At 41.1% G+C, this 20,790-nt stretch overlaps 1 protein-coding gene across 2 annotated transcripts in view; it reads left to right on the forward strand.

The window, feature by feature from the left end:
• The window catches only part of LOC129365827 (zinc finger SWIM domain-containing protein 6), a 61,310-nt gene that overhangs the window by 35,763 nt on the left and 4,757 nt on the right, over positions 1-20,790 (forward strand). Inside the window, exons 2-13 of one of the 2 annotated variants that reach the window (XM_055039338.1) lie at positions 1,118-1,474; positions 3,109-3,257; positions 5,620-5,770; positions 7,088-7,267; positions 7,738-7,908; positions 8,022-8,168; positions 9,105-9,251; positions 10,300-10,560; positions 11,472-11,607; positions 18,919-19,076; positions 19,497-19,660; positions 20,667-20,748. In XM_055039338.1, the coding sequence (XP_054895313.1) occupies positions 1,118-1,474; positions 3,109-3,257; positions 5,620-5,770; positions 7,088-7,267; positions 7,738-7,908; positions 8,022-8,168; positions 9,105-9,251; positions 10,300-10,560; positions 11,472-11,607; positions 18,919-19,076; positions 19,497-19,660; positions 20,667-20,748 (2,103 nt within the window). The remainder of the gene's footprint in view (positions 1-1,117; positions 1,475-3,108; positions 3,258-5,619; positions 5,771-7,087; positions 7,268-7,737; positions 7,909-8,021; positions 8,169-9,104; positions 9,252-10,299; positions 10,561-11,471; positions 11,608-18,918; positions 19,077-19,496; positions 19,661-20,666; positions 20,749-20,790) is intronic. The other variant, XM_055039339.1, reaches the window with a different exon arrangement.

The raw sequence follows: 20,790 nt of genomic DNA on the forward strand, positions 1-20,790 counted from the left end.
CAAAATATTAACAAAAAGTTGAGCTATTAGTTCAAAAGATTAACTAATAGCGCACATTTTTCCAAGCTGCGATTAATGGGCACAGAGCTTGATAAAACACATTGGACCAACATCAGGAGATAAAATGGCTCCAAAAATTATCACTGATTGTGGAAAATTCACATTGAGTCTAATGCAACATAGACTGTGTGCCTCTTCTATAAGTATAAGGAAGTTTTAGTTTCCAAATTAATTGCAAACATTAGACGAAGCTAAAAACAAGACTTTGGACCACTGAACAAAGGACCTTTTTTTTCAAATGGGATGTTGCTGATGTCTCTAGTTCAGGAGCTTTTTAACAAAAAATTAATGGGATACAAATGTGTGTGGTGGCTTTGAAGCTCTGATTCCTGCCCAGTCCACACTTTGTAAAGCTCCCCAAACTTTTGAATGGCTTTACTATACAATCACTTTATGTCACACTTGCTGCTTGTGAACTTTTTTCTTCCATCTTACTTTCCATCCAAGACTAAGGATGTAATAGTTTGAGAAAAGTTAGCTTCCTTAGAAATGCACTTTAGTGATTTGCTCCCATTGGGCAGAGTGTCAATAACTGTCTGCTGAACATCTGGACAGCTAGCAGTCCATATATCATGTGCTTTCATATTCTCACAGCAAGACATTCCTATCTTAAAAATCTGTAATATTATGCAATATTCTAATTTTCTCATTAAATGTTTTGGTCATTAATCATCACAATGAATCAAAATAAAGACTCAAATATCAGAAATGTCATTACTTTTCAGTGTATTCTACATTGTTGAGCTGCACCTGTATTAACATCCGGAGAGTGTTTGGTCTTCAATAATGTCACTTAAAAAAGAACACATTCATTGAGTTGATCAAGCAATTCAATTTGCAGGTAACTGATTCTGGATGCTGTGCGGACACAGAGCTCCTGACATTATCGAGCTTCTGCTTAGAAATGATTGGTTCAAGCAGCAAAGGCAGCAGTAGGAGTATAAACTAGTACTGAAAATCACTTCTAATAACAACAATAATAATGATAACAACCCACATCTATTGAAAGAAAAGTATTTCTATAAAAATTCCTCTCCCTTTTCCGATTTTTCTCCAGGTTTCCACCTGAGCGGCACGGTGACAGATCCCGCCACGCCTTCGTCCCCGGAGCTCGTCTGCAGCGTCAGCGTCAGCTTCGACCGCTGCAAAATCACCGCCGTGACGTGCACTTGTGGCAACAAGGACATCTTCTACTGTGCCCACGTCGTGGCGCTGTCACTTTACAGGGTGCGCAAGCCTGAGCAGGTCAAGCTGCACCTGCCCATCTCGGAAACGCTGTTCCAGATGAGCAGAGACCAGCTGCAGAAGTTCGTCCAGTACCTGATATCGGTCCACCACACCGAGGTGTTGCCCACGGCGCAGAAACTGGCCGACGAGATCCTGTCGCAGAACTCTGAGATCAACCAGGTTCATGGTGAGGAAACCAGTGTGTGTTAGAGGGTAGTAAGGATAACATGCCCGTCTGCAGTTGACGTGTACTTTCCTGCCCCTACAGTCATAGATATTGATTGTCGGATGAAGGTAAAGTATGACAGGATCAATGTTACTTATTAATGAGATCCATGTAGCAGAGCAGAGACTGTAATCAACACTGTAGACCAATTTAGGTCTTAGAGGAAGATGAGGAAAATAAAAGCAAAGCAAAAGATAGAAAGAGAAACCCACTGGGGCAGGAAACATAAGACTACTAAGAAAGAAGATGAGCTACTGCTGAGTAGCTCTGACGAGAAAAAAGAGACATCAGAAATAAAGACACAGGAAACTGACTTGGAGGAAGGAAATATGAGGAAACCGAGGGAGGGGGCCATGAAGAAAAGAGTTGTGAGAGGAAGAGACAACATGAGCAAAGAGATCAGCGAGACCAAAGAAACCTTTTAACCTTCTGAGAAAATCTCTGCAAATGTAAACCAAAGGCATTTTCACAGTCTGGAGAATCAGTTTCTGAGCTGCCCTGTCACACATGTGCAAGGGATTAGGAGATTGTTTAGTTCAAATGCATTCTGCAAGCAAGAAACAGTCTGTCTTCTCGTCAGAAGAAAATGCAGGATCCCACACGATGCTTTGCAGTACGTACTTTTAATTGCTTCAATATCTACAATCTAGCACTGCACTGTACATATTAACTTCTTAAACAAAACACTTTATTAGCATTCTACAAATTCACATAGGGGAAACTACCAACACTTGGCTCTTCTGCCAAGACTAAAGTCCAGTCAGTGGCTTAAAGATATTTTCAATAAAATTAGAGAAATCAAACTCTTAAAATTAGTACATTGTTAAAAAAAAAAGTCCCATGTTAGTTTGTCTTTTTGTTTTGTTTTGTTGATTTTTTTTACAAGAATGCTGGCGCCATATTTATTGGTGCCTCTAAACATTCCTATTAAATAAATATAGATGAACCATTCTCATCATTGATAAGTGCAGCAGATATGAGGATCCCAAGTGAACAAAATGGCTTAAACAGAGACACTGAAGCAACACTTTTGTGAATTATTTTATGCTGTTGTCATTTTAAATCAGATCAATACATGTTTGTATTATTCTTAAGTTGTATTGTACTTCTAGTTTTGAAAGATGTTTCTTTTTATTTGTAGTTTTAAAACTCACCAAAGACGTGAACTAGACTTCAGACAGAGTACTTATGGCTAGGATAATGTTTTTTGTTTGTTTTTTTATGAATGTTGCATTTTTAAAAATAAATTGATTAAATAAATTCTAAAGAAATGAACAAGCTTGACATCGCCAAGTCTCCATAACAAAAATATATTTTACAGGTTTTACTCATTTTCACCAGGGATGGCATGATCATAGAGATCAAAGAGATCAATGCTGGTGAAGAACAGCACATTCAGGGAAACATTTTGTGTCTAGGTTGTTGGGGGACTGTTTGTCTTTAAGATCAAACAAAAAATATACAACACATATCCTGCCTTGGTGTGAAATAACTTACTCTCCACCTCTGAAGCTATATTTGTCATCAAAACAGAAGGCTATGGAGGATATACAAGTGCTATGTGCTTTAAGTGTGTATTTGTTTTGCCCGCATAGGGGCCCCGGACCCTACAGCTGGAGCCAGCGTAGATGACGAGAACTGCTGGCACCTGGATGAGGAGCAGGTTCAGGAACAAGTCAAGCTCTTCCTGTCCCAGGGAGGCTACCACGGCTCAGGAAAGCAGCTCAACCTGCTTTTTAGCAAGGTTGGAACCGCGTTCATGTCGATTCATCCAGAATCAGAACAGAAAACACACTCACACACAGCCTGTGTAGGTTTACGTCCCTCCGTGGGAGCTTTCTTGGGTCCTTTCAATAGACATTTTCTCCCACTCTCTTGTGCATTTTGCATCATCCTTTACTCCCTCAAGAAATGGGAATAAAAGAAAGCACATAATGCACATACATTAAAGGGCAGGCCGTGTCTTAGCTCAGGCTAATTGTAGGAGTGAGGGAACAGAAGATAAAGGGAGAAAAAAAAACGAGGTATAGAAAGTGGGAAGCCTTGCACTACACACCGTATATTAAACGCTTACATGAGAGATGTTTGCCTCACTCAGTTGCCTGCTATTACAGTGGCTGAGCAAGGCCAGCATTAATGCACTGTGTGCTATGTAAAGACCGCAAGCCAAGGCCATTATCATCCAGCTCGCCTGGCTTTTAGAATGTCTCTCAGCTTCATGCACTCTGAAGCAAGTTATCTTCTTTAATATAACACACACACGCACACACAATGACAGGCATGTTTTCTCAGCCACCTTGCACAGATCCTTAGGAGCCCACACAAAGCTGCGTCTGCACACTTGTAATTCAATAAAATCCTTCCCAAACAAATAAGTGATTAGCAAAAGTTAGGAATCCATTCTCTCTCTTTTTTTTATCCCAGACCTTTTTTTTTGGTGTATGTTCTTTGCTTTAAAGAATATACAAACCTTTTGAGAAATTGCAAAAAAAAAAAAAAAAAAAAACACCCAACAAAAAACAACTATTCAGGCAAAGTTGAAAAGGTTTTTGAAGCTTAATTCAAGTAAAGCAGAAAGGAAAAGGCAAGGACACGGAGAAAGAGCTCTTATGAATACTTCAGAGCAAACCCAAGCTTTATAAAATGAGAAGAATTTCATCACAAGTCTCGTTGAACAGTTTTTTTTATTTTGTGGAACAATTTATTGAGTTGATCATGAAGGTGGTGGTCATGAAAGCTGGCATGTGTTTGATGCAAATTTTGCATTGATTTTGTTCAAGACTGGCAAACATTTTTTATTGGTTTGTTTGCAGTTTTCAACAGCTTCAACATTTTCTATTGGAAAATTAAGTCAAAGTTTTTCTCAATCTGTCAGGTTATTTAATAAATTGACTCACAAGTTGGCCTTGAAAAAGCACAAAAAATAGCAATCATTTTCTATGACTGAGCAGCAGCAAACAAAAGTACCACTTTTTAACGCATGAAGCTTCATACGTCCATGCTTTTTGCGTGCATCAGGCATACAGTATGTTTAGGATTTTAAAAAGTTTTAAAACTGCATTCTGGTAGATTTATGCCCTACTAGCCAGAAAACAGAGAGAGTGTCTGACAAGGAGATTCCTCCGGCTATCTGAAGCAACACAGCTTCTCCTTGTTGCGCACTGCCAGTCAGCTGGTTGAACGAGACCTGCTACAATTTGACTGAAATAGGCTGTTTGGAAATATTGCCAGTGACACTCGAAATTTCAAATATTCCGTCTAACAAGAGCGTTAGAAAAAAAGAAATTTGTCAAGTGTACTTACAAAATTTTTTGTATACGTGCCAATATAAAAGTACATAAAAATAGCTAAGTTTTTTATACCCCCACCAAAATTTATTTTCATTCTGAAACTACACTTCATTGTTTTTTGACTTTCAGCTAATTGAAAATTGACTATTCATTTTATTAATTTTAAATATATACCTGTCTTTGGACAACATTTGAATCTATGTCTTAAAAATTAACTGACCTGATTTAGCAAAGAAATGTTTCTAGCTAGAAAAGCACATTCCAAAGCTTGCATAGCTCAGGGGTAAAGAAAAATAACTTATCCAGCTTCATCTACATTTTATTTAAAAAAATGCTTCTTAATAGTTAGTAGGATAGCTGTTTTTTGGCATTAAAACATTCAAATGCTTCTTGTAACAACTAAAAGGCCTCCAATAATAAGTCTTCCCTTTAACTAAGAATACAATAATCAATTTTTTCATGTCATCACACCATGATAATCTCATGCCAGCCCATCTAGACTCAAAGTAAATCAGGATTAATTGAACTTTTGGATAAAGTCTGTATTGTTGTTGCTATCCTTTGGAAATTTACAAAAATTATACCACAACCCCACCAGAGAAGAGAAACCTCAGAGGAAGAGGAAGCTTATAAATGGCTGCAAACCTTTACAAAGACAATAAATGAAGTAAATGTGGCAATATTGTTTTCATATTCTGAATTTAGTCATTGTAGCTGAAGCATGAACATGTTCAGCTATCATATCCGCTGCTTGTTGTGCATGTCCTGGTATAAATTGTGCGTGTGTGTGTTTCTGTCCCATCCATCCCTGTGTAGGTGAGGGAGATGCTGAAGATGCGCGACTCCAACGGAGCGAGGATGTTAACACTGATCACAGAGCAGTTCATGGCCGATCCTCGGCTGGCGCTATGGAGACAGCAGGGCACCACCATGACCGACAAGTACAGACAGCTCTGGGACGAGCTCGGTGAGGGGACCAGGGGGAGACGACAACAACATACACACACACACACACACACACACACACACACACACACACACACACACACACACCTCTCCCCCTGTATACACAGGAACTGACAGATTTAGCAAGATGGGTGATCGAACCCAGACGTTGACACAAAGGCACACAGGCATGTTTTTGTTTCTGTTTGTTTTCTTGTGCTTTTATGTCCAAGAAAGCCCACAGTCTCCGATGCGCTGACTCGTCGCTGACAGCCCGGTTCCTCTCCCTCCCTCGCTGTGACTGTAGCTCTGGCAGCTCTAGATGAGATCTTCTTGAATTAAAAGCTGTTTAATGCAGCACACAGAGCCTCACTTCTGCAGTGTTTTCAAACATCTCTCATTATATTTGTGGTAGATGTGACAGAGAGCCACTCGGCACAAGCCGACTCGGTTTGAACCCTCCAAGCCCTTCAACGCCTCCCATCATTGCTGCTCTCCCCTACCGTTCCTGTTGTCGCCGTCGATGTCAATGATGAAGATGGTGTTTTTCCTCCTCTACACTCTGTGAAGGCAGCGTAGTGATCTCGTCTGTTTCAGTGCCATGTATTTTTGGACTCTGAAGTCTGAACTTCAGACCTTTCTTCCAGAGTCCTTATCGCTTCCCTTGATGCCTCTCGGCACAACTGTCCCCACTTTTGTCTTTCTCTTCTTTTGAGTCTCAGCTGAAGCCACAACCACTCGTCCTTGCCCATGTCTCCGTGATATATACATATAAATATAATTTTTTTTTTTTGTGTTGCAAATCATTTCCACTCTTTTCTGTCCCCATAGTCTGCACATTCCGTTTCGTCGGTTTCAGCCTTCACATCCCTTCTTTTGCCCTTGTTTGGGGTTTTTCTCCCCAAAATGTTTCTGTCGGTTCACCCGCGCATCTGTGTCAAAATCACACACCCACCGCAGAGCGTACGCATCTCCAGCACTCTTGAGAGTAAAATCCCTGAATGTTCTTGCTTCCCCTGAGACTGTGCCGTTTTTCACATTCTGTTTGTTCCAATTTACTCCAAAACGATGTGTGTGCAAGCAGCATTGCCTCTGGATAACCCAGTCTCGTTCTATCTGAGCAGAAAATGGCGGCAGCAAAGGGAAAGAGTTCTAAAGAATCAGATCTACGGTTTTTTTTCCTGAAAAGCAAAAAAACAAAAAATAAAAAAGTACTGCTTTAAGTTTTTGACCTTAAACGATAGCTGCGTTTTAAAGCTCAAAAGTCACACTTTCCCACTTATGCCGACATCATCCTCATATGCATCAGATTAAGTCTGTGCGTTTGCTGCATGTACAGGCGCCCTGTGGATGTGCATCGTGCTGAACCCCCACTGCAAGCCTGAGCAGAAGTCGTCGTGGCTGCGGCAGCTGCGCCGGTGGAACAGCGTGGACGTCTGTCCCTGGGAGGACGGCAACCACGTCAACGAGCTGCCCAACCTCACCCACTCACTGCCCCAAGGCGCTCACGGTAACCAAGGTGAGAAATCTCATGTGTCACATTGTCACAAGATTGGTACACATTTTATCACAAACTTCAAAATAATACTTTGGGATTTAGTCATGTACCAACAGAGAGTGGCACTTTATTGTGAAATAAGAGGTTAATCAACCAGGTTATAGAATTTAAATTCAGTTTATTTATGAAGCGTCAATTCAGTTCAACCACACATATAGTCCAACTCATTTAAATCTCATGTTAAACAGGTCTCTGAGATTTTCTTCTTTCACCCTCAAAATAATAAAAATGTATGATTTACCAAAACCATAAATATCCTCTCCAAGAGTGATGCAGAAAAACTAGTCTGTCAACATGGTATTTTATTTAGATTTTATTTTATGCTCATACTAATTTAGCCATTCTCGCCAGAAATTGATAGATGCATGACGGCACAGATTTTAAAATAGTTTTGAAGCTGTTGGAGCTCAAACCGTCTCCTTCCTCTGCAGAGATGCGTCCCCACCGGACTGTGTTCACGCGAGCCATCGAGGCCTGTGACCTGCACTGGCAGGACCGACACCTCCAACACATCATCGCCAGTGACCTCTATGCCAACTACTGTTACCATGACAACCAGGAGGGCTCTCTCTTCGACTCACGCGGCTGGCCTCTGTGGCATGGTGAGTCTGCACATATATGTAGGTTTCAAATGCCTTGTTTAAACACTGAAATTGGGCTCTGACCGCCAACAGCAGGAGCCGGATTATTAAGGTGGGACTTGTCTTTTCCTCAGAGCACGTCCCTACGGCCTGCGCTCGGGTGGACGCCCTGCGCTCACACGGTTACCCCAGAGAAGCCCTCCGCCTGGCCATCGCCGTGGTGAACACGTTACGGAGGCAGCAGCAGAGGCAGCTGGAGCACTTTCGACGACACAAAAAAGGTAGCTGTGGTGCTTTTGTTTGTAGATTGAAAAAGTCAAAGCTGCTCTAAAAATTCACATTTATATCCGAATCTAAATTAGCTAAGCAGAAATGTAAAGCTTCTCTTGCTGAAAGCATTGTTTTTGATTTGTGTGTGGTTTTATGCTAAAACACCAAGTGATGAGTAGAATTGAAACTGATGTTATTATTAGGACAGAGAAAGATATGCATACGTGGATCGCAATTCCCTCTTCTGCTGCTACTTCACTCTTTGGTGGTGTAAAAAAGAGCTGAAAAAAAAAGAGCTAAGCTCTCGTTTTCTCAGTTCATCTGCAATCTTTCGATGCCCAAAAGAACGAGGTACCTGATAAGAGCAGCTGAAATTAGCTTTCACTCTGGGGTGGCTGGACTTACTCTTTGAGATAAGGTGAGGACATCAGAGCAAAGCTCCTAGGCATCAACATGAGTCATGTGATGTGATTCAGGCATCTGATCAGGATGTTAAGGGATTTTGCAACTGTAAAAATAAAAAACAGACCCGGTGTTGTAGGCCTCAACCTCTCTGGATAGAGAGGTTGAGGGATATATCCCAACCTCTGCCCTCATTTAACAAACAATATAGACAGTTGGTAGATAATAAAGCATTAATTGGAATTTAACTTGGGAACAATAAATTTAGATCCTTATCATGTTAAGAAATGTATCACAGAAATGATAAGTGATACAGTAGTAATAGTTGCTGTGCTGTTTCATCTCTATATCTGTTCTGGGTACTAAAACTCTTTTCCTACGCGTGTGGTTGTTCAGTCCCTTGTTCCCTCTCTTCTGGGCTTGGGCCGTCAACAGAATGATCTTGATGGTGTCAATTTGTAGTGGATGGATTTCGAAGTAGATCTTGTTTCACTCTATAAAATAAATCCCAATCATTCAACAATTGCTTGAATATCTGTTCACAGAGTTGCTCCATAAAGGCCACACCTCCATAACGAACATGGAGGGCTGGGTGGGACACCCTCTGGATCCCATCGGCACCCTGTTCAGCACCCTGACGGAGTCGGGACGAGCGGGTGAGGAAGGCTCCAACACCTGCTTAGACCTCTCAGGTACTGATGAGTCACATGAACAGAATCAAAGACTAGTTTCCATAATACATCTGCTATTATGGAGGCCATTGGCGTAGGAACCGGAGGAGACACCCGGTAATTTGAGAAGAATTTTGAAATCTTCCAGTCGCGTGCTTTTATTTTGAAGGCGCACCACAGCGCCTGCAGCAGAGCGCTTCCTCCTTCCGCCCCCTCTGAACCGCTCAGAGAGCTGAACGGCAGGAGGAGGCAGCGGGAGTCAGAAGCTCCGTTTGAACGAGGTAAACGGTCTGCTGGCAATGTTCCCGTGAATATCGCTTGTTTATCTCTTATAACGTCAGTTTACTTTCAAATATAGAACTAAATCTTTTTGGTTTAGCCGTTTTAATTCTGGAATCGTCACATGTCCAAAGTTTTACAGCTAACTTAGTCTAAAAGTTAGCTACTATGCTAACTAAGCCGCTGTTTCATTTCATCAGAATGAGACTTGAAACAGCAGCAAAATGAGCCTTTTTGTTACTTAAAGTGAGCAATGGCTACACAACACCTGATCGTACTCGACCACTTAATAATATAATACAAAACACATGTTAATATAATATCATATATATATATATATATATATATATTTTTTTTTCTCAAATGTATTAATGCCCTCATTGAACAAACAATATAGACAGTTGGTAGATAAAGCATTAATTGGAATTTAACTTGGGAACAATAAATTTAGATCCTTATCATGTTAAGAAATGTATCACAGAAATGATAAGTGATACAGTAGTAATAGTTGCTGTGCTGTTTCATCTCTATATCTGTTCTGGGTACTAAAACTCTTTTCCTACGCGTGTGGTTGTTCAGTCCCTTGTTGCCTCCTCTGCTAACAAAAATAGCCCTCTACACTAAAGAGGAGCAGTTAGCACAGAATCCCTCCTAATGTGTTCATATGCATTTTAGATGCCCACTTAGAGCTGCTTTCGCAGGATCTGCAGGGAATGTTCATGTAAACTAGAGTCATCTCTCATCCAAAACCCCAGAGAGTGACACAGACATCACGGCGTTGTATTCGCAGATTGCTCCAGCGTCGTGAGCCGAGCCGATCTTCAGCGGATGCCCGTGCAGCGGCTGCTGGGAGATGGCGAGTCGTACATGGCTCTGGCGGTGGAGACGGCTCTGATCGGCCTGGGCCAGCAGCGGGTGATGCCCGACGGGCTGTACGCTCAGGAAAAGGTGTGTCGCAACGAGGAGCAGCTGTTGGCCAAGCTGCAGGAAGTGGAACTGGATGAGTCCCTGGTCAAAATCTTCCGTAAACAGGCTGTGTTTCTGCTCGAGGGTAAGCTGACCTACAGATTGATTCTTTCAGCTTTTACCGTCTGTTGATTTTTATTTCCCTAAATTTCCCTGCAGTCCGCTCTGGTATAAATGCACACAAATATATACACACCAACGCCTCCTCCCTGTCATTTCATAACCTACCCACTCACGGAGAGCCAAGGCATTCCTGCTAAAACAGAAAAAACACATTTGACTCTGTCTCACTATTTATTATCCTTTCATTTTGTGGCGCAAATAGAGGCTGAGCCGTCCTGGGCCAGACCAAAATGAGCTCTTTACACAGCAACGCCAGGGATATTGTGTCAGCACACATATGCCGGTACACACAAAAGTGTGTGTGCGTTTACAGGAGCTGGAGTTGGAAGAGAGCGAGTGGGTTGTGGGGAAGAGGAAGGAGGGACAGAGGTGGTGGTGGTGGTGGAACCGACCGAGTCAGACTCGGCTGCAGTCCCCACCCAAATCCCAGACCTGCCTCGTCCCCGGCGTGGCGCGACCACCCACCTCTGGCTCCTTCGCTAATAGAGGAGCTCGGGTCTGAGGCCGCTGTGGGGGCCCCAGGAGGCCTGCAGCCGCGTCGCTCTGTGAAGTGGTCTGCGGCTTAGAGGCCCGTGGGGGTTTAAAATAACCCACCAGAGATGAGGGGGGCGTAGGAAGATGCGAAGGGAAGGAAGAGGGCATGAGGCCAAATCCGCACACACGACCATATGTGTTTTGACGTCACGGTTTTGTTTAAATGCTGCGTGGCTCCCCTGCTTCCTGTCTGGAAGGGAGCGTCACTCCTCAGCATGCCACAGGAAACCATGACTCAGTCTTTTTATCAGCATGAAAAGTTTAAATTCCTTTAGTCTTGGTTTGCCACAAACACATTTGTTCATCAGCGTGTTGTGTTGTGTCGGTTCTTCTTCACAGCTGGTCCGAACTCTGGCCTCGGAGAGATCGTCCATCGAGAGAGCGTCCCCATGCACACCTTCGCTCGCTATCTCTTCACCTCTCTGCTACCTCATGACGCTGAACTGGCGTACAAAATTGCACTGAGAGCCATGCGGTAGGTCTTCTTGTGAATAAAGTTAATCCCTGTGAAGGTTCATTAAGACTTCAAAGTTGGAGTGAACTCCTTTAACAGGGTCCAGCTGGGGTTTTTAAAACCTAATGTGAAAAATAATGAAAATACTGTATAATCAAAACAAAACGTACAAAAACCTAAATTAAACAACACATATTTTGTTTTTTGTATCAGAAGTATAAAAACGTATTTAATTTTTTGAAGTGCATTGTTTGTTCAAATAGGTTTGATCAAATGGGAAGAGGAAAGTTGCTTGGTACAGCGCTAATACTCTTGCTACGATCAAGATAAGTGCAACCTCTCTCCCCATGTTTAAGTTGAGCTCCTCACTTCAGAGCAGCCTTTCCTCCGGTTCCATGTCTGTTCTAAGTTCAGCCAGGGACGCCCCTCTTGCCTGACGTGTCCACACCTTGCCCGTCTTATCCCTCCATGTTTAGCTCCTGCGTATTCTCAGCTGTAGACGACGTGCGGAGCATGCGCGCGCGTGCTAATCGCCCTGCGCTGCTCTGTTGTGATGTTGTGACTTGTGGGAGCTGGATCCGTGAATATTAATTACATTAATGAGAGTGTAATTAGCGCAGCTGTAATGAGGAGGAATCACACGCACATATACTCGAGTACACACGTCGAGGCGACGGGGGAGAGAAGGGTGGGTGTAGAGGGGGGATGTTTGTCTTTCTGTGAAGCTAAACTGAGCTGATCAGGTTAGTGGGGGGAAAAAACGATCATTTTAACGGTCTTTCAGACTGACTCGATGGAGGTAGTGGTGAGAAATAAAACACTCTTTTCTGGTGTGATTGGAGATTCTGACGTTAGTGCAAATTTATTTTGTCATTCTACTCGCTCCTCCCAATGAGCAGGGACTCACAGCCGGCCAAATCGTGTCCATCCCAGCGGTAGCAGACAGGTGGTGTTCACCTCTCCACACGTAATGAGCGCTTGAATCACTGCTGGCTCATTCCTTCAAGGCAGTGGCGTCACTTTCCCACACTGCTATTGTCAGTAATTTTCTATTTTTGTGAAATGCATAGAACCAAAAAACACAGACGTTTTACTGCAACGAGTTAAAAACAAAGCTAGAATAGAGAGAAAAATTTAGTAAAGAGCTAAAAAGAACACAAAAGAAATGTGTTCAAAAAGTGCTAACATTTTTCTCTTGGGTCATTTTTACTTTGTAGTTTTAAAAAGTTTTAAAACTCTTAAGAACATTATCCCCCCCATTCTCCACCTCTTGGCAAAGATCACTGCAGTTACATGAAATTTGAACATTATGCAAATTACGTGACAGTGTAATTTAGCGACTTTTGAGGAATTAGCAACTCTGGCTCAGGAGGTGAGTGTTTTGAAATACAGCAGAAGGATGACAGACACTTCTAAACATGTTAGTATATAGAAAAATAACATCCTCCTTATAGCAGGCTGACAGGCTCTGTGTTTTATCCAGCTGCTGGCCTCCAAACCAGAGTTCCCAACCTGTTTTTAGTGAGTCAGTCACTCTCTTTCCATCCTCACCACTTCCCCTCACCTTTTCCTTTTTGTCCCCTTGCCTCCTCCATCCTCACTCCTCTGGTGTGAAACCGGCGATTTAGAATAATACAGCCACTTACGGGTGCTCCTGGGAACCAGAGGTGTCTACTCAGCACATAATGAATGTGTGTAATGTAGCGTAGTGTAATGTGATAGCATATACCTCCTCACTCCCACGGGACAGCGGACAGTTAAATATAGAGGAGGAGGTAAAGTAACCAGGTCTCTTTTAATGGACCTATTATAATACTATCATTGATAAAAGAGGAGACAAAAGAGTCGAGCTCTTCCTCCCTCACATTGGTTTCCCCCCCCCTTTCTCCTCGCTTTTTAAAATTTTTTCTTCTCCGTCGCACTTGCTCCACAAGTAACTGTCTTTTTAAATGAGAAGTCAGACTGGCAAAGTATGCGGATTATTCAAAGCGCTGTGTGTGTTGCTGCGTCTTGGATGAGGTTAATTAGTCGGTGTGACACCAGCATATGCTGGCCGATGGCTTGGTGCGAGTGACCAGCATTAAAATGAATAAATAAATAAATAAATGAAAAGAGGATCTGCCTGCTGGTTCACAGGCTGCCCGCAATTTGATTTCTGCCAGAGAAACAGAAGAAAAAAGTCACTGCCTCTTCAGACTGTGCTCATCTTAACTGTTTGTGAGCCAAGGAGAAGAGACCTGCTGTTATCGTGGGAGAGGTCCAAATGAGATGCAAGTTTTCCAGATCTGATAGTGCTAGATTTTTACTGCATAATGCATGGTCTTTAAGCAGGGGGAATGTTTAGTACAAATTGGCAGAATTCTAAAGCCAGATATCTTAGGCCTATTTAAATGTTTACTAATTTTAAATAATTTGATCTTGTTCCAGTTTTGGCCAAATATTTGCTGTTAAATGGAACAATCAGAGTGCTTTTGTATGTTTGCCAGGAATGTATCAACACTTTGCCAAAATCTGTCGTTCATCCTAAAAGCATACACTGCCTTGCATAGAAGCATAGCCACTGAACTATGGCTACATGAGCATGCAGTTTCATGATTTCATCCTGCACTTTCTTTCTTTACAACTGCAAATATTGATATATTTAATTTAAAATAAGATGCATGCATTTAATTCCATGCATTTGTATTCACCCACCTTTACTCTTCTACATGTATGATATGTCTGTTTGTTTTGCACCATTTATAAACAAGGTTCTTTAAAAGTGCTGTGCAAAAAAATAAATGAGCAAAGTTAAAGAAAACTGCAGTCCAGTGGCATGCGAGCATAGCAGCCTGTTACAGCAGCTCTCATGAAGCAGTCTGTCCCTGACGGAGCTCTAAAATTCACCAACAGTCTCTCACCACCCAGGCTTCCAAGCATGTCTGTTGCATCCTCATTGCGTAAAGAAGCATTAGCATAGATCCTTCCTCCCAGTAGCTGTTGGGCTCTATAACTATCACTGCTTCCAACGAACTCAATAGGTGTTTAATTCTGAAATTTGCCGTTTTTGTCATTTCAAATAACATTTCTGCTGTTATTTCATTTAACTGCAGTATTTTGTTATAATTTTTCACTTCCTGTACAGCATGTTATTCTTAATCCTGATTTTATGTGTTTCATATTTTTTTCTACATGCTTTGATTGCCTGTCAATGTGCTGCTGTTTCACTGGCATTTTCCCACTTTGGGACAAAAAGGGTATTTCTACTTCATTCTACTCAATTAAAACAGAGCAAAACATTGAAAGAATGGCATCAAGTTTAAGCAGTTCCTAAAAAGGAAGGAATGTTAACTTCTAAGCTAATTTATATATCTGATGAAATATCATCTGAAAGTTGTGGTCAGTCCTGATTTGAAGGAGCCAGCAGTTTCTGCACATTCTTGCTGAAATAACCACTTATGCTGTATGTGTTGTCCTTCCACTTTTAAAGAAACTTTGAAAAGACATTTTAGTCTTTGAATAAAACGCTGATGTATAACCAGATAGTTTCTGCGTCGTGCTGTTTTTATTTAGTAGGCAAATTGTCATTTTGATCATCACCTACACTTTGAAAAAACGAAAGAAAGATATTCCATGTTTGGTCATGTACGAACGACTTGGTCCTTCTTGAAATTCTCCCCTTGAAAGAGTTTGTGTATACAGTCGAGATCTTCCACCGGATGTGTCGCATGTAGCTGATAGATGTGCGTTTGATGAATGGTGAAAGTGAAGGCTGTTTACAGTCGGAGGGGGAAACGCAGCATGAGGTAAAGAGGTCAGTCGTCATGGTGATGCAGAGCAGAAACCCGAAGGGCCTCAGGATTTAGGTAAAACCTATGAGGACTGCTTTTTCTCATCATCTCATTTGAGCCTCTTTGCTACAGATTTTCTTTATAGTTCATCCTGTTTGTGTCCATAAATAAACTTTGGCCATCAGCAGGCTTACCATTTTGCCTGCTGTTCTCCTGCAGAACTGTTTATGAAATGTCTAATTACATGTGTGTATCCTTGTCCATGGGCTGCTTCTGTTTTTACTAGGGTCTAATCATACATCCATCTCACAAATACCAGAGGTTGAACATTTCCGTTTGTCTCGCAGGCAGAGAAAATATTCCACTTTGTTTCAAGAAATCTACCTACAATGGCTGTTTGATATTCTTGTGCAGATTTGGCTACTCTATGTTTTGTTTCTAATTCTGAAGTGGTCCTTGTGAATAAAATATTGAATTTCACATTCAATAATAACAATATAAATAATATATATAACAATAATAATATAAAGGCTTCATTAATTTAAAACCATAGTGTCAGGATAGTTCTTCAGCTTAGCACCTATGGGAGCCACTGAAGCAGATGCTAACATTTAGCATTGTCAGCGGACACGAGGGTCAAATCTTGTTTCTATGATAAGAAAAGAAGTTGAGGTGGTGGAGCGTACATGCCTCGTTCTCTCACCTGAACAACAAGCTGAATGTGCATGAAGTAACTGAGCACAGTTTACTTCTTGAGAAAGGATATGTGCTTCGAGATTTACAGCAAATTGCTATGAAATACTCTACATGTCTCTTGTGGAGAGTGTAATCTCTTCTGCCACTATCCGTTGGGGCAGCTGCATCAGAGACAGGGACTTAAAATGGCTCAACAACCTGATAAAGAAGGCTGGTTCTGGTCTCGGGACGACTGGAAGCTTTGGAGATGATGGTGCAAAGACGTGTTTTACATAAAATCAAGAAAATTAGTCAAGGCAGCACTGGTCTTCCGTCGGAGGCTTCTTCAGAAGCCCTGTCTTTAAAGGTAATTGTGTAGTATGTGTATTCTCTCTGGGATCAATAAAGTATTTTTGAATTGAACTGATCTGAATCATCTCAACTGAGATATTTTAAAAAAATATGGGTTGTCAAGTTCACGTCATTGCTCATTGGAGCTAAGAAGCAGATTCTCACGTTAACATTGTTAGCATCTAATAGTTATATACTATTTCTATATTTTTAGTGTTCTACAATTCATTCGTAGTTTGCTTCTTATTCTGTTGCTTTTTAATTTATTTTACCCACTACCCAAATGCTGCCAGAGAAAGTTATTATCAAGCATTGTCAGCATGTTTATTAGACAACTTTGTCAACGCAACAGTGATATAAGTCAAAAATGCTACTTTTTGTACTTCAAAATAAGTGTCTCATAGATGGAATGTATGAAGGTTTTAAAGAATCTGCCGTTAAATCAGTCCTTTAGTAACAATGGCAACTCTGATGCCAAAACTTTTTTATCTTGTATGTCACTCTTTCATTTCTTTTTACTTACAGATTGATAAATACAGTAACTTAGTTTTATTGACCAAACCAAAGATATTTGCTGACTTCATCAACACAACAGGGTAACAATTCTACATGTATTTAAAACATAGACACAGGCGATTTTAAATAATTTCTTCTTGGGTGTTTGTTCAACCTTGTAAAAAAAATCCTCAGACAAATGATAACGTGAGCATTGTTTGCTGCTAAAATATTTGAGTTTTAGGATTAAAGCATATGTCCATTTACTTGGACTTATTTCAGCAGATGATGTTATGTGCTAGCAAACTTCACTTTGCCAAAAAGGCATAGCACTTTAATATTGCTTCCATAGTCTTTATAGTTATTGATGACACATTTCTTTTTCATCATGGTTGTAAAGAAAAGCGGATTTAATTTGTTTTCATCACACTTGTCAATGACTTGAGAGTTTGTTTGGCAATGTCCCAGCATTTAAAACGAGTACGCTCTGTTTGGCAGGGGGTGCAACATGCTCAGTGAGAATGCATCACTGAATAAACTCTCCTTGTGTTATTTTATCAAGCAGCCCACAAAGACTTTCAAGTCCTTTTTGTAATCATTTTTTATTTTGTTTTTTACTGAATAATAACCTGGTACAGCTTTTTCCTCCCAAACCTTTTGAGGAAACTATTTTTCAGTCCTCTCAAGTTCTTATCCAATGGAGGCCTCTGGCTCTCTGGTGAAAACAAAACAAAGACAGGAATGTTGATGAGGCCTCCATCTTTACTCAAGGTTCTTTTTTTTCTTTTTTTTTTACCTCTGCTTTGCAGTTCTACACCCCAGGAATCTTTGTGAAGGCCCCAGTGTGGTAGAAGCTTTTAGCAGCTCCTCAGTTGTATGTGGCGTGAACTCTGCCGTTGCTGGAGCTCGCGAGCATCTCCATTTTGCAGCAAGTGCTGGTGTTCACACTTTTGTTTTTTTTGTGTGTGTGTTTTTTTTTAGCGCTTTTGCTGTCTGAGAGCTAAGCCCTCCCCTTGTGCTCTTGTGGGCAAAAGTGAGCAAAAGACAAGACTGTTTTCTTTTTTGTTCTTGTACATGCCTTCACTCACGTGGCAGCAGGATCACATGCACTTTGCTCTGAAATTGAAACTGGCATTTAGCATCACGTTGCTTTTACCAGGCAGCTTTGATGTGTTTTCAAAAGGGCAGGTGTGTGTGTGTGTGTGCGCGCGCATGCGATGTGGGTCTCTTTTAACTGGTGTGTGTTGGTATTTGTTTGATGTGTGTCCAGCCTTACAGGGCTGGAAGGTGAATTCCTTAATTTCCCCACGGACTCAATTAGCTTTGTGATTGGCTGAGAGAAGGCCAGGTTGTGCCGTCTTCTGAAGGAAAGGAGACCTTTGAAACTGAGGTGGGAGCCGAGACAGGAAAGAAAAAAAAAAGTGAAGTAGAATAGGAGATGAGCAGGCCACAGTGGTAATCGTATGGGGCTCCTGATGCTCCAGAAGCCTCGGCCCCGTCTGGATTATTATAATAAGAGACAGAAACCTGAGAAGCTCTTCCATCCTCCAGCAGGTGTTGCACAACTCTGACTTCATTATGACCAATTAGAGTGAAGAAAATACTAATTATACTTTAGTTTCTAGGTGATTAAATGGTAGGTTGAAAGTAAATTGCAGGGATAGGGTAACTGAAATCCCCCCGGTGGCGACTTGAGTCATTTTCATTTTGAAGTCACACTCAGAGCGCCATAATGAAGACTTTTTCTGTCTATGCAGTATTCCTGTCTGACTGCTTGTTACAGTCGGAAGAAAGAGGTGATTTCATTATGATGTTGATCATTTGGGCAACTTTAATGTGGTTCTCTCTGATCACCAACCCTCATTTATCCTTCTTCTGCTTTTTCATATCCAAAGTGGGTTTTTTTTGTCATCATCATTTTGTGAAAGTTTCTAATTATTAAAGTAGCAGAAAACTTTAAAAGTGATGTGATACATTTAAAATGGAAAAAGTATCTCACAAAGAACACCCTTTTCTCTCTTTTTTTAAAAATGTGTCTCAGGTTGCCGGTGTTGGAGTCCACGGCATCGTCCGGTGACCTCTCGCGACCTCACCACATTGTGTCTGTAGTTCCCAACCGCTACCCGCGCTGGTTCACCCTGAGCCATATAGAGTCTCAGCAGTGTGAGCTGGCCTCCACCATGCTCACAGCAGCTAAAGGTGCAAATTCACTTGCTTCAAAAAACAGGCTTACTTTCTTGTAGGCATTTCATTATTTACTAAGATAAAGATACACCTAGCTTACTTGAAGGCCAACTTCTCTTGCCTTTCCCGTTTTAAGAAATATGGAACTTCTGTGTTAAATCAAAACTATACCCCAGGAAAAGAGGAAGTAAAGCTTTGCTAATTAAAAGCTTCTACACCTTCGGAACCAATTTAATTTAGACACAAATTGCAATAATGCCTGAATTAAATTAGCGGTACCAATAATTGTGGCACAGCTAATTTTGTTGACAATTACTTCTCAATCTTTTGTCCCCTACCAAATGAAAGTTAAGTAGCAGTCCATCTAAAGCTTAGATTTAAGTTGATTAAGTGGTGACCTTACTCTAACTTATTTCTCTGCTTGTATCCTGATAGGTGACAGTCGCAGGTTGGAGACGGTCCTGGAGTCCATCCAGAAAAACATCCACTCCTCGTCTCACATCTTCAAACTGGCACAGGATGCTTTCAAGATCGCCACTCTCATGGACAGCCTGCCGGACATCACTCTTCTTAAGGTTTCTCTGGAGCTCGGACTGCAGGTGTGCAAACACATCTTCACTGGTGGTAGAAATGGCCACCCGCTTCTAGCAGTAATCACAAACCAGACGTTTGGTGGGTCATTTGTGTTTGGCACCTGAGGCTAGTGACTGATAAGCAGGTGAAAGGGTTTATTTCTTCCTAAAAATTTCAGATTCCTGTAGTTCTCTCTCGCTCTCTCTCAAAAAAGAAAAAGGAAAATCCATCTCCTGAAAACTAAAATGCATTTGAACACACACACACATTATGAAAGGTTATTTTTTCAATGTTTGGACATGTTCTTGCATGTTTGTTTAAAATTATGTGTGTTGATTTGGTTCTGTTCTTTTTTGTAGCATTAATTTGTTGCATTGCTGCATTTTATATTCACCAGTTGCTGTGAATGATGTAATCATGCAAATTCTGTACTGGTTTGTTTTGCTCTTAGGAATTACATTTATTCTAGAAATTCTACCAACACAGTCTTCCTGGACCAAAAGCTTCTAATCATAACTAAGCAAATACCTTTATATTTTGTTAAACTTTATCCTCAATATGTTTCAAGTAAATTATTTCATTCCTGCCTCAAAGGAACAATAGCATTCTTGCACCACGAATTTAGTTTTGTAATGATTTCTTCAAATATTTCTTTTATGTGTCGGTTCTGTTTTAAATGCGTTCATGTGTTTTGCTGAAAGAAAATTTATGAAATAATGTCTGAAAAAATAAGCAAAGCTCATAGCAACATGTTGCAATATCTAAATCAAAGTCCAGACGTCAGTATCACTGACATTAACCTCTATGAACTTAATCAAGGTTGTTAATGAGATTAGTTTGGACAAACCGTAACAAAAATGTTTTTCTGAATGCAGTGTTCTTATGTGTTTTGGCATTTTATAAATCCATCTGTATCTGCTCGACAGTCTGCTGCAAAATGAACATGAACTGGAAAGAGAAAAAGTTCAGCCCTTCAGAAAATGAAACAACTCACCTATCACTCTCTTCTCCATCACTTCCTGCCCTCTTTAGGTCATGAGAATAACTTTGTCCACATTGAACTGGAGGAGGAGGGAGATGGTTCGCTGGTTGGTCACGTGTGCCACTGAAGTTGGTGAGTCTTAATCCGTCATGAGCTCGATCTGCCATTGTCCTC

Source organism: Poeciliopsis prolifica, unplaced genomic scaffold (assembly GCF_027474105.1).
Source record: "Poeciliopsis prolifica strain line A6 unplaced genomic scaffold, Auburn_PproV2 SCAFFOLD014, whole genome shotgun sequence".
In the NCBI taxonomy this organism is placed as follows: domain Eukaryota; kingdom Metazoa; phylum Chordata; class Actinopteri; order Cyprinodontiformes; family Poeciliidae; genus Poeciliopsis; species Poeciliopsis prolifica.